At 37.1% G+C, this 18460-nt stretch overlaps 1 protein-coding gene across 9 annotated transcripts in view; it reads right to left on the bottom strand.

The window, feature by feature from the left end:
* Positions 1-18460, bottom strand: part of LOC134359050 (fibroblast growth factor receptor 2-like) — a 191019-nt gene that overhangs the window by 36172 nt on the left and 136387 nt on the right. For 7 of the 9 annotated variants that reach the window (XM_063071906.1, XM_063071905.1, XM_063071909.1 and 4 more), the window contains 2 exons: positions 2220-2410; positions 941-1091 (listed from right to left, as the gene is read on the bottom strand). In XM_063071906.1, coding sequence (XP_062927976.1) covers positions 941-1091; positions 2220-2410 — 342 coding nt within the window. Of the gene's footprint in view, positions 1-132; positions 278-940; positions 1092-2219; positions 2411-18460 lie in introns of all 9 variants that reach the window. The other 2 variants (XM_063071910.1, XM_063071911.1) reach the window with 1 other exon arrangement.

Below are 18460 nucleotides of genomic sequence, written 5' to 3'. Positions count from 1 at the left end.
CATCTATAATAATAAAAATAATATGGTACAATGGGTTTTTGCATTTTAGTTCTCCTGCCAGTTCCTCTATAGGAAGCAGTGTCAATTTTGCTTTAAGTGAAAGATTAACCATTGAAGGAAAGCCATATGTACCTGACTCAACTGTCAACCATGCAGAGTGATGAGAAATCCCAATAGAATTACCCGCCAAGCATGTATACTCCCCAGCATCCTCAAAAGTTACATTTCGTAAATAGAGAACCTCAATTTCTTTGTCCGTAGTATTAACACCGGCAGTCTAGAAGAAAAAGGAAAGCAAAAAAAAAAAACAAGCAAGATATCATGAGATATTTGTGGACAGGAACAACAAACCAGGGGATTGCTGCTAAACAGCAGAGGTGCAGCAACCTGTTGGAGGTATGTACCTATCCACAACCCTTCATCCAAAGCTTGCACCCAACTTCAAGCTTGTAGTATGGAATAATCAGATACCCATCACCATCTTAACTCACCCTTCTAGGCATGCAATTTAATTCATGGAAAAATAGAGCCACAATACGTATTTTTATTATTTTTGACTTAGAGTCAAGGAAGGGAATGAAATGAAGGAAGAAGTAAAACAGATGAGGATGGAAATTTAGAATGATCTTCATGAAAAAGTCTAATGAAAATTCACAGGAGAATGAAGAATGGTATAGTGATGAAAAAGGTAAAGTTTAACTGACAAAATACTGAATGACACTTATGAAGAGCTTAGCCACATATTGTGGATATTTTTCCATGTCTACCGTGCATAAAGTTGCATCTTGGAAAGGAAGTTAAGAAACCATTAATAACCCAAAGCCCAAAGATTCTGTAAGCTGCTTTCAATCTTCCAAGCATCTCCAGCATGAATCAGCTGTTCCCTAAATTTATTTACCATGGGCAGAGCTTTGTGATTTTGTTTTTTTAATTATGTTACCTTTTGGGGAGAATTGAGCAACAGTGAGCCAAGCAGACTGATTGACTGCTCCAATATAATTGGAGACCTTACATATATATTCGCCACTGTCCGCTTCAGTCACATTGTACAGATTCAGCACTTCTGCATTGGAACTATTTATTCCCGAATGCTAGAACAAACCAATAACATAAGATAAAAATATCATCACTGCTCTAGAATGAGCAGAGCTAATATCCCACCACCAGCATCATTCTTCTTATGAAATAACTTTATGATATAAAAGGAAATTATTTTCTTTGTAGAAATGTTCCATAATTTGTGGTCTGAAGGAAAAAAAAAGGATTGTAACAAAAAAAAATCACTGAATGGATGATATGGCATGGATAACTTATACCAGTTTATTTGGCACATTTTAAACCAGTGTTGTATCTTTCTGTCAGCAAGGGCTAGATCATCAATCTAAAACATTTCTGAAGCCTGATCACTACTTTTCCAGCTCTGCTTTGACACTGACAATTCATGGAGTCCACCAGGCAGAGCACTGACTTCCTATTGTTCCAGTGGTTAAACTGGGAAGTCCATAGATTAGTCCTGACAGAAGATCACCAACTCCCTTTACCTCAATGGAGAGAAATGGCTCAGGGAGTTAAACAAGGTTTAGATAATGAAATGAAGTGACTAAAACTATATTTATTTTATATAAATGTATTTGATTGTTTATAATCATCTTTTAGTATTATATTTTGTATAAATATCTAATTTAAATAAAATTTGCAAAATGTTTTTACGTACTTGTGAATGTCAGAGATATTGAAAGCCTATTGACAGTCTGGACAGCAGGTTAAGCCTGTGGTTGTGGCTCACATAGCTGTCAGCCAGAGAGTGTAACTTGCCATGCTCAGTTTGTGGTCGGCATAGGGACTCCTTGATCTGAAGGAAGCTTCAGGGACCACTGTGCTGCTCGATTTAAGAATATATGGTGGAGTAACAAGTAACTCGCTAAAATGAGTCCAATGAACTACCCTACATGACAGATCAGTCAGATGCACACCTCTGTTTTGCACATTGTTTTAACTCTGTTAAAATGTAAATGTATTTTAGCTGTCATAGAAATGGAACTTTGGAAGAAAAATAAATCAATTTAAGCAAGAAATCCTCGGGATTAGAACTAGCTACCATTTAAAACAAATCATTAAAAAATACAAATATGCATTGTCCTCATTGGTTACAAGTGTCACTCATCATAATTATCAAGTCGAAAGCCTTATCAAGTTCAAGTTGAAAGAAAATTTCAGACCTTTAAGACATTGACGTAAGGAACTCCATCTGGACCGTATCTACTTCCATTCTTCTCAACATGCTTTAGCCATTGAATATGGGGCTGGGCATCACTGAATACTTTGCATACAAATTCCACATCACTTCCCACCAATGCTGTTTTGTTAGCAGGCAATCCTGCTTGAAGAATAGGCCTGTGTGGTGATCGCTCTGAAATAAATTTGAGAAAACAAGCATAGATTGTGTTGGTACATGAAACACTACATGATACAATACTGTGCAGAAGTCTAACCATATGTGCCTAAGACTTTCGCAGTACTGTATTTTTCAAATTTTAAATTCCATTAATATAGTTAACAGGAAACTACTGCACACTTAATAAAATAAAGCTTGTACTGAAGTAATGTAAATAGCTACAAGAACAAAAGAAATTTACATCAGCCAACTTTATGGTATAAAGGAAAATAAAAAGCTATTAATGTTATGAACTGCTGTTTCAGCTACTACTTGGAACACAGTACAAAATTATGTCCAGCCTTATGGAAATAGAATTTTAAATATAGGAAGTTGTTGGTGCATGTTTTCATAAGGCCGTTCTCAGTTGTTTTTCCATTACGTATGAAGCAACATCCTGCTTTAATAGCTATAAGGCTTGTAAAAAGTATCTAGTTTAAAAAGCTCCGAAATGCTTTTAAAATTTGGAAGGAGACCACAGAACAGCTTCAGACCCCCAAAGAAAACAGAGAGGTACTAAAAGAGCTGCTTTAAGGATGCATGCTTAGAAATATATATGAGAACCAACACCACCACATATATTACTTTTATTAGCTTGCCAGCATTTCTAAATGGGTGTTTTGAATCTGCCAACAGAATCTTTCACAAGCAAACATTTTGAGTGCATTGCAAAGAAATGGTGTCTCTGGTTAACAATAAGAACTTTGAAACAGTCAAACATATTTGGCTAGATGCTGGCATCTACAGGGAATAAATTCATGGGGCAACCTTACCACATTATAAGGCCACAATTAGCTCATTTAAAACACTGTACAATCAGTCAAAAGTTAAATGTTGAACCTTTAAGTCCAAGATTTTTACTCTAAACTACAAATTTCAAGTATCTTCCTGTTACCATTACTGTATATATTGCTTCAAAGCATTGTCGTTTTCTCAGTTGTCTGAGGAAAATACAACTATTTTCAAGTTAAAAGTTTAAAACTGTTTTAAGCCTCAATATACGTTGCATAGGAAAACAAATTTACAAGTTTAAAATATTCTAAATAAAATTTTCCTCAGGCATCCAGTTGGGTACAGGTATCAACTTTAACTGATGTTTTGATGACAAACTGTGCCATCTTTGAGCTGGTCATCAAAATGTTGGTTAAAATCAATACCTGTACCTGGCTGGAAGCCCAAGAGAGTTTATTCATCATATGTGCTGGGAAAGCACTAGATCCTTTTTCAAAAAAATATTCTGTTAATTGACAGATGTTAATAATCTAAGGATGATTACTTGAGTGACATGAAACATTAAATGGCTTTAATTGCATTTTATTCTTAAATTTACTTTTTCTTCATATCTAACAGAAAAAAAATAAGCAGAACACTGTGATTGGGTAGTTACAAACTACACTATCATATCTGATTTGATTGAAATCAAACATGAATTTCCAAATTAAATAAAAGATTCTGGTAAGAGCAGGTTAGCAGCCATTAATTCCAATTTCCATTGAATATTTATATACTACATCAAATATATTAATTATCAGCAAGAGTTAATAAATACCAGAGCAACACACACACAATGCTGGAGGAACTCAGCAGTCAGGTAACATCTATGGAAAAGAGTGATGTCAACATTTCGGGCTGAGACCATTCATCAGGACTGGAAAGGAAGGGGAAAGATGCCAAAATATGGCGGGGGGGGGCAAGCTAGAAGGTGACAGGTGGAGAAGATAAAAGGCTGGAGAAAAAGGAATCTGATAGGCGAGGAGAGTGGGTAGCATATCCCCGTCATCCCCAACTCTCTGAGTAAAGAAAAAATCCCTCACATCCCCCTTGAGCCTACCCACTCTCACCTTCAATGCATGCCCTCTGGTATCATGCCAGAAGAGGAGGCCATGGGCCAATGTGTTGGAATGGGGATGGAGATAGTAATTAAAATGGTTGGCCACTAGGAAATACTGCTTTTTGCAAATGGAGTGGAGGTGCTTGACAAAGCAGTTTCCCAATGTAGAGGAGGCCACATCAGGAGCACCAGATATAGTAGATGACCCAACAGATTCACAGGTGAAGTGTTGCCTCACCTGGGTGGACTATTTGGGGCCCTGAATTGTGGTGAGGAAGAAGATAAATAGGCAGGTGTAGCACTTCTTCCACTTGCAGGGATTAAGTGCCAGAATGGAGATTAAGGGGGAGGGACAAATGGACAACGGAATCATGGAGGGAATGATCCCTGTGAAAAGCGGAGAGTGGGGGGAGGTAAAGATGTGTACAGTGGTAGGGTCCCATTAAAGATGGTGGAAGTTGTGGAGAATGATGTGTTGGATGCAGAGTCTCATGGGGTGGTAGGTGAGGACAAGAGAAACTCTACTGCTGTTAAGGCAGCAGGAAGATGGGGTAAGTGTGGATATCTGGGAAATGGAGGAGATGTCAGTAAGGGCAGCATCATCGGTGGAGGAAGGAAATGGAGCAGGACATCTCTAAATGTCCTGGGAACAAATGCGGCAGAGGCAAAAGAAGTGAGAAAAAGGATTGGAACTTTTACTGGAGACAGGGTGGGAAATGATATTTTGTCAAGATAGCCGTGGGAATCAGTAATAAATGCCATTATATTTTAATGTGATTGACTCTAAACGGACTTCTGAGATGATATTAAAACTAATCCAGCTGAACACATGCTTTGTAAAATCTTAAAAGAATTAGGCGTACCACCTGGCATCATCGTTGGCACCAGAGTCTAATATGATAATCAGTGCAGCCAACCCAGAAAAGCCTTTTTCAGTAACACCTGGAGACATGTAAAAATTGGGAGAACTGCCACACAGTCAAACACAGTGGCAATGTAGAAAAATTGCATATACTCCAGTCAACATCCCAGACATCTCCATTACCATTGAAGAACAAGTCCAAAAGACTTTGAAATTCATCAATATTCGATTCTGGATTCTCAGGTCAAAAATGAAAAATTAAACATACACATTACTATTACAGCTCTTCCTCAGTTGTTGAATATCACTTTGAACTGATGCTGAAGGTAGCAGCAGCAGAAACTACTATGCCCGTTGCCACAAATGAGTTGGTAGCACCACATCTCACTAAGCAGATGAATCCTCAAAGATACAGTAGTGTCTAATGCCCACAGCAAGTAACAACTTTCAACAGTAATTATCATCCCACCTGGCTACCTGACACAAGACTGAAAGCTATGGCCATATGTGGCAGGATTGGGTCAAGTATCAACAAGACCTTGGGCTCAAGTCTGAATTGGATTGGACATGGAAGGGTCAAATTTTAACTTCATGTTCCAGCACAATCCACCTTTAGCAGTGCTATCACACAGCACTTACTAAACAGTAATTCTCACCCAACTTTCACGCAGGACTATTTAGTGCCAGGTATAAGAACCTGAAACAATGTCTGCTCCACTTCAAATAAAAGCCATCAATCTCTGCCCTGAATATACTCAACGACTCAGCCTCCTTGTGCCTTGGGGAGAGAATTCTAAAGATTCATTCCCTTCTCAAAGGTAATTGAGAATGCAAAGTAAAGAATAACAGCTTCAACGGGATACAGAAAGTTAAGTGAATGGGTAAGGCCATGGTAGATGCAATATGTGGTAAAATTATGAGATCACCCACTTTGGTACAAAAAATTAGAGAGGCAGAACATTAACAAGAGAGAATCTGCAGATGTTGGAAATCCCAGCAACACATACAAAATGCTGGAGGAACTCAGCAGGCCAGAGAGCATCTAGGAAACATGTACAGTCGACATTTTGGGCCAAAGGCAAAAAGGCAGTACATTCTTGAAATGATAAGCAGGAAGGAAAGCCATTAGCAATCAGAGGCACTGGGTGTCCTTGAACTAGAGAGATACAGGGTTGGTAAAGCTGAGGTAAAAGATTAGTAGTGATATGAAAGATGGACCAGGCACAAGCAGCTGAATGACCTTCGCATGCTTCTGTTCCTTATACTCATGCAGTAATTCTGAAACCAGTGTATCGTATTAGTTGTTCATCAGGAAACTTTACAGTAAGTTCCAAAGGCCAATTCAAAAAAATGATAGTTCAAATTGTAAAAGAAAACCTTTGTACAGATTAAAAATTGAACTGCCTACAATAACTCCTGGTGCCAGAGTTCCAGAAGTATCTCTGAGAAAGTATTTCATTTTCAAAACAATAGGCTATTTTCCTAAAAATAGGATATATAGAGATACAGCATTCGCCATTCCACTTTCTACAATTAAACATGTCTGCTACTGACTAAAGCCATCAGTCTTCAGAAAAAAACCTGAGGGTAAACTAAACTAATTCCATTGTGTTTGTTCACTGATGTGTTGAGGTGAGATTGAGATTGACTGTGGGGGGAGGAGCAAAGAATAAACCAGGCAGCAGGCTGGCACTGAGTCTGCCACTAATTAAACTCATGAAGCCACAGCCAAATATTAAAACTCCTGCCAGCATCGTGTCACTTTTGCTTATCTTCTCCAAATGTAATCCAGAACTTTATACATCATATCCTTGACTCTTAAAGACACAAGGAATCATAACATTTTTTCCTGGAACAATTCAGCATTCATAACTCAAGTTGATAATCTTATGTAGGCAATTTGCAAACATTTGGCATCACTAAGAATCCATAATTTCACATTTTGAATCTAAACCCTGGAAACTTCCAATTTTTTTCATCATGAACTGCATGCCAAATTTGCTATTCAATTTATAGGATGTCTTAAATGTCAAGCTGAGTAACACATAATTTAAAAATACATGCAAATTTATCTCGAAGCTCTTTGTATACATGAGATTTTATTAAAAATGATAAAGGGGTGACTGGGCACAAGAACCTCAAGAAGCTAATGAAGCAATTAACAAAGTATCTGGGGTCCTTGGTTTTATAAATTACAAAAAAAAATAACTAGAGATATATACAAAATATTAATTTGGCACCAGATAAAAAGACCAAGAGAAGATCCAATTGTTAAGTTTGAAATTATAGATGATTTAAATTGAATAAATAAACTGAAGTTGGCCTCAGTATGTTAAAGGGTGACAAGAGGGATCAGACCCAAAACGAAAATGTCAAAGATTAGTCAATAAGACCACAAGATAAAATGAGTAGAAATAGGCCATTTGGCCCTTCGTGTCTATGCCACCATTTCACCATGGCTGATCCATTTCCCTCTCAACCCCAATTTCCTGCTTTCTCCCTGTATCCCTTCATGCCCTGACTTCAAGAATCTATCAACCATTGCCTTAAATATTCCCAATGACTTGGCCTCCACAGCCACCTGTAGCAATGAACTCCTCAGATTCACCACTCTCTGGCTAAAGAAATTCATCCTCCTCTCCATTCTAATTGGATGCACCCTACTCTGAGGCTGTGTCCTCTGGTCTTAGACGCTCCCATCTATGGATTCTCTACCTAAGAGAGACAGGAATGCTTATTCTTCAACTATATTCAGAACAGTGGGTAATAGATTTTTGGATGTTAAAGGAATCATGGGATAGGGTTGTGGGCAAGTGGCACTAGATAAAACTATCGGCCACCTAAGTGTTCGCAAGGTATGATGCCCTTTTCCTGCTTCTATTTTTGATAATTCAACAGGTCAAGTTTTGTGACACATTGCATGATGAGCTGTAGCAATAAAAAGAAACTGGATAAATACTGAAAGGAGAAAAAATAACTTGCATCACTGTTGGGAAGAAGCTGGGAATTGTAACTAACTGAATTTCTCTTTGTTGACCCATGTAAATTTGCAGGGCAAGTAGTCTTTCCCTGGTGTAAAGTTCTATAAACCACACTACATTTACAACAACTAACAACTCGAAATATTTTGTTCAACATTAATGTAAGCTGTAAAAAAATAAACCATCAAATATTCCATCACTTGCACACAAAAAGGTGATTAATTTTACAGAACATGTCCAAAGAATCTGTTATATTAGATCTTTGTTTAAAGTACACATTTAAACAGGATCAGGTGTTTAAAAGCAATCACAAGAAATAAAATGTCAAGTAGATGAAGCATTATCGAAAACGTCATGTTAGTAATATTCCAGAAATGTCGAGCAATAGAATAAAAATTATAAATGTCTCAATCTAGATACTTGTAAAATTAAATTGCTTCCTTTTAAGATAGATGTTAACAAAAGGAAATGACTAAAGTTAAAATAGTGATTCATTTAAAATATTGTAAGGCATCACTTTGCATTTCATTCTGTACTAACAATTGGGTTGTAAATTAGTTCTCAATTTTACAATCTAATATTTTCTATACATTTTTCATTTTTAAGCTTTCTGTGTAACCTGTACCAAGATTTCAGAATGGCACTCCACCCAGATACCTCTCTCAATTCTGCTTAAAAATTAGCTGCTAAAGAGATACAAAATTTGTAGTGGGGAATTTCTATACTGATTCTCTTGCTATACCTACAAGTCTAGCATGCAGTGTTCATACTTTCAGTCCAGTCAACAAAAAGCAAAACCTACAAGGTGGTGGGGATGGGGGGAGGAAATGGGGATGTAAAAGGAGTAGCCAAGTGGATTGTATCATTCAAGTCAAAACTACACCAACAGTCTCTTTTACATATATAAACTTACAAGTATTAGTACTTATTTTTCATTTGCACTGATTTTAATTCAAACATTTTATTTGGAGCATTCTTCAGGACCTTCAAACAAAGATTGCCATGTAGAACTCAGGAATCCCATGAATTAGAAGAAGTACTCTTTTTTTTAAAGTAAATATGCGAAATCAGCTATTATTTTCTTCATGCCTCACATCATTTTTTAAAATTTGTGAATAGTTATAAACATAAGAGATTCTGCAGATGCTTGAAATCCAGAGTAACATGTTCAAAATGCTGGAGGAACTCAGCAGATCAGGCAGCATCTATGGAAAAGAATAAAGAGATGACCTTTCAGGTCAAAACCCTTCACCATGATACTGCCGGACCTGCTGAATTCCTCCAACTTTTGGTCTGTGAATAAGTTATTCTATTACTAATATTAATGAAGAAACAAAAGGCTTAAATTTGCTTCAGGTCGTAATGCAAAATGTGCAGCAGCAAATCAGTGAAAAAATAGGCTGCCAGTTTCCAATCACCCATTTGGTGCTGACATCCAAGGTGAATTTACAACAATAAGTTTTTTTTGTTTAAATATAGAGTGATAGTGAAAAGATGTCCACTTTAACCTGAAAGCAGAATAATAAGTTAGAAGTGTACATTATTCCAATGGTTGGCAATCTCCTGTTTCAGAGCTCACCAGCACGGGCCTGATATGAAGAAAGTGTATTTTCTAATGGTTAATCTTTGAACAGGTGGCAGGCAAGAAGTTAATGACCCAATCTCAATACTGAGGCAGGAAGTATAAAGAGAGTTTCAATAAAAACCAAATAATGGATACCAGATTTTAAAGATTCAAGATGACTAGTAGATCATCTTGAGACAGCATTAAGGTCAAACTGACCTGACTAATATATCTTTCAGATATTATTAGAGAGTCTGAACTTTTTGTGGTCACACTAACCTGAACATGACAAATATTCATAGCTATTCTAATCATAAATAAAAATTTTATTCTGCATTAACCAATTTTCTCAAGCAGTTTCAGTCATCACAACTGTAACTAGTCATACAGCATGTAATAAACTGATTTCAGTTTTGTAATGTAACTTTCAAAAGTCTGACATCTTAACTCCTCTGGGGCATATTTCTTTGTTAATAAATTTAAAATTAAAAAAAGGGCAGGATGTGCACAAGAGATTAGTTCATTTTCCCAGCAATTTTGGCAAGACAAAGTGGTATTCAGAAATGGAGCCTTTTTTTTGCCTGTCCTTGTTTGATAATCTCTAAGAGCAGGGGTTCCCAACCTTTTTTATGCCATGGACACCTACCATTAACAGAGGAGTCTGTGGACCCCAGGTTGGGAACCCTGCTCTAAGAGTGTGTGGTTGTACTGAAATAGCATTTTTCCATTTTCTTCTAAAATATGCAAATAAAAGTGTAAAATCAAAGACATTTTAAAATCACCCTGTGGTAAAGTTATGTTGGGAATTTTATTGTGAACATACATCAAGGTCAGGCTCCTTACCGTCAGGATTTAGTCAACATTCTTTGTCATGAAACTGATTTTAATAGGTTAAATGATTAAATATAAAATGTGTTCTTTTTTGTAAAATTTGAAACCTGGATCAGCTTTGGAGCAATATAGATTTCTACTTTTCACGGAAAAGTACTCATACAGCAAAAAAACATTCCAGGAAATTAACCCAAGCTGAAAGCAAATAATCATTGTAACTTCAGAGTAAATTCAAAAAGAGAGTGTAGAAATGAAGTTAACCATCACAGTGTAAAGTTTAAGGCATTAAAACAGATCTAAAAGAATAATGAGTGTATATTTACAATCTACACTGTAATCCACTGAGACTAGAAATAATAAAGTAAACTTTCATCCAATGTTGCACTTCCCTGCTTGCATCCTCAAATTACTATCTGGATATTTGAGCTAGGCCCTTGTCAGATAGTATTAAAATAATTGCATTCTCCGCAAGGCCATTTGCATAATTATTGCTTATAGCTATGCAACCACAGCCAGTACCAGGTGTAAATCAAATACCTTCAGCTGCCAGTGGATTTAATAAAGCCTCTTTATTCACCTAACAACAAATTGCCTGAGAGCAAGATGTAGTGTAAATTCTTCTGTGCTTTGGTCCTAGTCTCTTCTTGTTTTAAGCCCCATGCTCTGAGGTAAATACATCAAAGTCAGACTCATTACTGTCAGGATTTAGTCAACAGCTATATATTCGCCTGTCAAAATCGCATGTTGGGGCCACTCAGCAGTGGGCCATTTAGACACCAGCTAAGTAAAAGCACAGGTTTGTACATTTGCCTAAAAGTGACTTCATCTTTGTCCACAGGGGCTAAGTTTTAAGTGTACTCATAATAAGTAATAGCAATGTTAGAACAACTATCAATAATAAACTCAAATGGAGCAGATGAGTAGTTTGAAAAAAAAAGATGAACAACCCATTCTAGAAGAGCAAATCCAGTGCAAAATTAAAATATTATTTTATGTACTGTCTTGACTGCTCATATAATTCAACCTAAAAATAAAAAAGCCCTTGCAAATACAAAGTCTATTACATCCTATGGTAGATAGCTGGTTTTATACTGTATGCGATAATCCGGTGTTTTAATGAAAAACTACAAATTTTTAAACCTTTTTAGTTGGGAAGAACATTATTAACTGCTTAGTGGAAGCTTTAGAGGATTAAGCATTAAACTGTAAATCGATTTTTGAAGCAAAGACATTGGCCTTCCAAAGCGTATGATCTGTTTTGCACCAGCAGCTAAAACAATAAATTATTGTTCCTCATATCAGTTTCTCAATCCATCACCCTACTAGTTGTTCATGACTACTTTTTTGTGTATCACATGCTAAATTATCCATTTCCTCCAGTGATTACTAACTTCAAGAGGAGGAAACTGGAGGTCCATGAGCCATTCCTCATCAGGGGATCAGAGGCTCACCAAGTTAAGATTCCTCGGTGTTATAATTTTGGAGGACCTGTCCTGGGCCTAGCACACAAGTGTAATTACAAAAGGAGCACAGCAGTGCCTCTGTTTCTTTAGAGGTTAGCAAATATTTGGCATGACATCTAAAATTCTGACGAACTTCTATAGATGTGTAGTGGAAAGTATATTGACTGGTTGCATCACAGCTTGGTATGGAAACAACAATGCCCTTGAACGGAAAATCCTACAAGAAGTAGTGGATATGGCCCAGTCCATTGGGGTAAAGCCCTCTCTACAGTTGAGCACATCTACACAGAGCGATGTCACAGGAAACCAGCATCCACCATCGGGGACCTCCCACCACCCGGGTCATGCTCTCTTCTCGTTGCTGCTATCAGGAAGGTGCTATGCTAGCATCAGGATTCCTAGCACCAGATTGAGGAACAGTTATTACCCTCAACTATCAAGTTCTTGAACTATTGGGTGTAGCTTCACTCAACATCACATCCCATTGCTGAACTGTTTTCACAACCTATGGACTCATTTTCAAGAACTAATCATCCCTTGTTCTCGATATTTCTTGCTTGTTTATTTTTTCCTCCCCTTTGTATTTGAACAGTTTGTTGTTTTTGCACAGTGGCTGTTTGGTGGCCCTGTTGGATGTGCTCTTTCAGTAATTCTGTTATGGTTCTTGGATTTACTGAAAAATGCCCCCAACAAAATGAATCAAAAGGTTGTATATGGTGTACATATAGATACTTTGACAATAAATTTACTTTGAACTTCGCTGGCTGAAACTGATCTGAAAATGTGAAAGTGAGTCAGTCCTTCGGCTTCCAACTTTAATGGTTTCAGATGACTCATATCATTGAGAAAGAGGACAGAAATAAAATCACTGGTGTCTTTCCAATGCCTGAGGCCAAATGAAAAATTTTCCACCAATCTAAGGTATTAGGATAATTATTTTAATTCTGCTATCATCATTTTCAGCAAACAATGCAAAGTGCTTCGGAATGTGTAGTAAGGAGAGGTGGTGATTGGGCAAAATTGCAGTCAACAAGATGAGTTGCAATGTAAAAGGTGGACAAAATCAAAAAGGGAGAATACAGGACTGAAGTTGTTTTATCTGAATGCGCACAGTATATGGAATAAGGTGGATGAACTGGCAGCACAGTTGCAGATTGGCAGATATGATGTTGTAGGCATCACTGGATCATGGGTGAAGATTATAGCTGGGAGCTGAACATCCAATGATTCACATTGTATTGAAAGGATAGGCAGGAAGGTATAGGAGGTCGCATTGCTCGCTGGTAAAAAAATTAAATCAAATCGTTAGAAAGAGGTGGCATAGGTTCAGAAAGTGTTGAATCATTGTGAAAAGAGGCTCAGGAACTGCAAGGGTAAAAAGACCCTGTTGGGAGTTATATACAGACCTCCAAACAGTAGGAAGGATGTGGTCTACAAATCACAACATGAGATAGTAAATGCTTGCCAAAAGGGCAACCTTACAATAGTCATAGGGGACTTCAATATGCAGATAGATTGTGAAAAACAGGTTGGTGCTGTATTACAGGAGGAGGAATTTCTAGACTGCCTATGAAATCTCTTTAGAGCAGCTCATGCTTGAGCCCATCAGAGGATAGCTATTCTGGACTGGTGTTGTGCAACGAACTAGAATTGATATGAGACTTTCAGGTAAAAGAACCCTTAGGGACAAGTGATCATAATATGATTGAATTAACTTTGAAATTTGAGTAGGAGAAACTAAAGTCAGATGAATCAGCCCATTACAGTAGAGTAAAAGGAATTACAGAGGCATGAGAGAGGTGTTGGCCGGAATTGATCGGAAAAGAACACTGGCAGAGCAGCAATGGTTGGAATTTCTGGAAGCAATTTGGAAAGCAAAGGATATATATAAAACCCACAACCATGGCTAACAAAGCCAACATAAAAGCCAAAGAGAGGGCATATAATAAAGAAAAAAATAGTGGGAAGCTATAAGGATCGGGAAGCTGCCAAATACCAACAGATGGCAACTAAATAAACCAAGAAGAAGGTAAAGATGGAATATGAAAGTAAGCTAGCCAAGAATATTAAAAAGGATACCAAAACTTTCTTCAGATACATAACCTGTAAAGGAGAGGCAAGAGTGGATACTGGACGGCTGGAAAATAATGCTGAACAGCTGGAACGGTGGACGAACTGAATAAGTATTTTGCATCAGTCTTCACTGTGGAAGAAACTGACAGTATGATGGAAGTTCCAGGTGTCAGGGGTCATGAAGTGTATGAAGTTATCATAACTAGAGAGAAGGTTCTTACAGAAACTAAAAGGTCCGAAGGTAGATAAAGTCACCTGGACCAGATGGTATACACACTAGAATTCTGAAAGATGTGGCTGAAGAAATTGTGAAGGCATTAGAAATGATCTTTCAAGAATCACTAGATCTTGAAATTGTTCCTGAAGACAGGAAAATTGCAAATGTCACTCCACTCTTCAAGAAGGGAGAGGCAGAAGAAAGGAAACTATAGGCCAGTTGATCTGACCTCAGTGTTTGGGAAGATGTTGAAGTTGATTATTAAGCAGGTCGTCTCAGGGCACTTGGAAGCATGTGATACAATAGGCCATAGTCAGCATGGTTTCCTTAAGGGAAAATCTTGCCTGAGAAATCTGTTGAAGTTTATTGAAGAAATAACAAGCAGGATTGACAAAAGAGAATCGGTTGATGTGTACTTGGATTTTCAGAAGGTCTTTGACAAGGTGCTACACAAGGCTGCTTAGCAAGCTACAAGCCCATGGTATAACAGGGAAGATTCAGGCATAGATAAAGCTGTGGCTGATTGGTAGGGAGCAAAGGGTGGTAATAAAGGGAGCCTTCTGTGGCAGACTGCTGGTGACTAGTGGTGTTCCACAGGGGTTTGTGTTGGGACCTATTCTTATGTAATGTGTCAATGATTTGGATGATAGAATTGATGACTTTGTTGAAAAGTTTGCAGATGATATGAAAATAGGTGGAAGGGCAGGTAGTTTTGAGGAAGTAAAGAGACTACTGAAGGACTTAGACAGATTTGGAGAATGGGCAAAGAAATACAGAGTTGGGAAGTGTGAGACCATGCATTTTGGTAGAAGAAATTAAAGGGTTAACTATTTTCTGAATGGAAAGAAAATGCAAAAAAACTGAGATGCAAAGGGACTTGGGAGTTCTTGTGCAGGATCCCCTAAAGGTTAATTCGCAGGTTGAGTCTGTAGTGAGGAAGGCATTCATTTCAAGAGGACTGGTATATAAAAGTAAGGATGTAATGTTGAAAACTTATAAAGCACTGGTGAGGCCTCACTTGGAGTACTGTGAGCAAGTTTGGGCCTCTTATCTTAGAAAGGATGTGCTGAAACTGGACAGGACTCAAAGGAGGTTCACAAAAATGATTACAGGATCGAATGGCTTGCATATGAAGAGCGTTTGATGGCTCAGGGCCTGTATTCACTAGAATTCAGAAGAATAAGAGGTGACCTCATTGAAACCTATCAAATAGTGAAAGGCCTTTCTCCATTTGTGGAGATGTTTCCTATGGTGGATGTGAGGTGTTTCCTATGGTGGGGAAGTCTAAGACCAGAGGACATGGCCTCAAAATAGAGGGGCATTCTTTTAGAACAGAGGTGAGGAAGATTGCTTTAGCCAAAAAGTGGTGAATCTGTGGAATTTTTTGCACAGGCAGCTAAGGACACCAAGGCTTTATGTATATTTCAGGCAGAGGTTGATAGATTCTTGATTGGTTTGGGCATGAAGGGATATGGAGAGAAGGCAGGAGATTGGGCTGAGAGGAAAATTGGATCAGCCATGATGAAATGGCAGAGCAGACTCGATGGGCCAAATGGCCTAATTCTGCTCCTATATGTTATCGTCTTATGGAATTTATCCAACTATTTAGCAAAATAGATAATATTTTATGCATAAGACAATAGGCATAGAATGAGAATTAGGCCATTCAGCTCATCAAATCTGCTCCATCATTCAATCATCTCATGGTGCTATGAGATTTGATATGTTTCAAATATAACTTGATTGACACAGAAGACCTGTATTTATTCTCTATCAAAACAGAACAGTTACATTCTCAGCAGTATATTCGTTACCTCAGGCTTTTTCACATTTTTTGAAAAGATCTATTTAATAATGATGTTGTATCATTAAACATTCAAGAAATTGAAGGCAAACATTCACAAAATAATGACAATATATAGAAAATGTGGCCATGCAATACAAGCAGATTAGCAGCTTGAACTAAGTTTATGCAATCATATTGATGCTTGAAAATCACAAAACACAACACTCAAACACAATCAAGAACACCTTTGCAAACAATGGATGGGTGGGAAAGAAAACTGACAAAGACAAATTCGATCTGAAGTATGGTGGATTTTATTATGAGGAAACATTAGAGGAACAGAAATTTGTTGTCAGAATATATCAAATTTAACAAAATCTAAAATTGAAAAGATTAAACAAACTCAAAGTTACAACTAGTTATGACAGGGAAGTACAACCAAAGACATTAAGTCAAGTAAAAATAATTTGAAGTAGATAATCTTCAAAATATTGATGTTCAAAATGTTCAAATTATGAATGCATAATTATTAACATTCTTGATGTTTTATGGTTCTTTTTGTTTCTGTGTTAATGGTACAAATATGTTACTGGTACAAAAAGTCCAGTAGTTATTTTGGTAGTGAACTAAACCAGATGTTTAAACCCAAGCCTCCAATGACCTATGAAATTTTGTGCTCTGATTGAAGAGATTATACCAGTTCATGTCATGGTTACTTGAGACAGAATATAAACAAGAAGGTGTTCTGGAAATTCCTAAATGATGCACTAGTAAATGTATTCAAATGTTGCTACAAATTAAACAAATGCAAACAATTAGCTCAGCCACCTTTTCAACACAACTAGAAAAGTACAGGTGTGCGTCGCTTAACGTCCACGATACACGAGATTGGTTATGTCCGATCAGAGAACGTGACGTAGTGGACATAACCAATCTCGTGTATCGCACGTATCTTGAGTGTAGTAGTGTTATCTCTCTGTTTAATTTTCTTTCGAAAATATTACCGTAAAGTGCATCATGGCTTCCAAACACAGGTTATTCGACCTGAAACTCTTCCAGTGGATCACCATGAGGAAGTTGAGAACAGTGATGTGGATGATCTATGTGTGACATAGGCTAAGAACGTGTTTACATAAAAGTTTAAAAAGTGAAAAAAATTAAAAAGGTTAAAATGAAATAAAAAATTATAGTGTATATATGTATTATAGTGTATAGTATACAGTTTTAGTGTAAGTTCTTGGCTATTTAGTCAATACAGGTGCACTACAGTACTTCATATAGGTTTGTTAAGTATATAATATGGTGTTCACACAACGTCCAAGTCACATAACGTCTGATTTCACAGAACGTATCGTGGACATTAAGCCACACATACCTGTAATTGTTACAGATCAATACCGTATAACTCTCTAAGAGGCTGAATTATGAAACTAGTCAAGACTGAAAATGTATTAATAGCTATGAACACTAACAGCATTTGGATAAGATTTTGGTGTTGGGAATGTAGTTTTAAATCTATAATTAAATTTTGGCTGATAATCTGTTATCAAATGATTTTAAAGTTCTCTTCACACTGCACCATTTAGAAATATTCATAAAAGAATCAAATTAAAACCACTATGAAAACAACCAAACTGGTCAGTTAAGTTTTGTTTTAAACCAGATTTCAGTTTAAAAAAAACATGTCACTTTTGAACTGAGACAGTGAACTCAGAAAATTATACATGCTTAAAAACATAAGGTAAGCATTACGTCACCTAATCATGATTTGATCAGCACTTGATCTTCTGCCAAGAACAACTTCAAATTTGGAATTTTAATCATGCTGAAAGTGAATATTAAATTAAAAAAGACATGGCAGCCAAAATGACTTCAGGGGAGGGCAAGAAATGAGATTGAACTTCTCTGACCCAATACAAGAACTATTAGAATCTCAATCTGTTTCTCTAATATCACCTACTTTTAAAACTCCCTAGGTTGCCTTTCCAACTTTGTTATTCAATACTCACACAAGACTCTTGACTAAAATCAGTTGGGATTAAAGTGTGTTTTCAATCTGTGGACCTCTTCCACATTTACAGACATCTCTTTAAATACAATGACTTAACCAGCATCTATGGGCAACCACTACACCCACATCCATTATCTTTCTCCTGCACCACCACTTTCATGTTCAAGGCTGTCCTCTAGATTGGCATTCTACAAGCCTTTGGGAATAAAAACAATCGTAATTTCATAATTTACTCAAGCAAGCAAACTTTGGGAGTGACGGTTAACTTGCAATCTAATGGGGATGAAGGTCATCTATCTCTTTCAAACTACATAGCAGACTTATTCCTCAACTTTGAAAAATTGGTGGCACACTACAAATTAAAATATTATCCTACTTGTAGATTAGTTTAGCTTCTAATTGCAAAT

This window comes from Mobula hypostoma, chromosome 19 (assembly GCF_963921235.1).
Source record: "Mobula hypostoma chromosome 19, sMobHyp1.1, whole genome shotgun sequence".
Classification (NCBI taxonomy): Eukaryota; Metazoa; Chordata; class Chondrichthyes; order Myliobatiformes; family Myliobatidae; genus Mobula; species Mobula hypostoma.
This window is presented reverse-complemented; position numbering and strand designations above follow the sequence as displayed.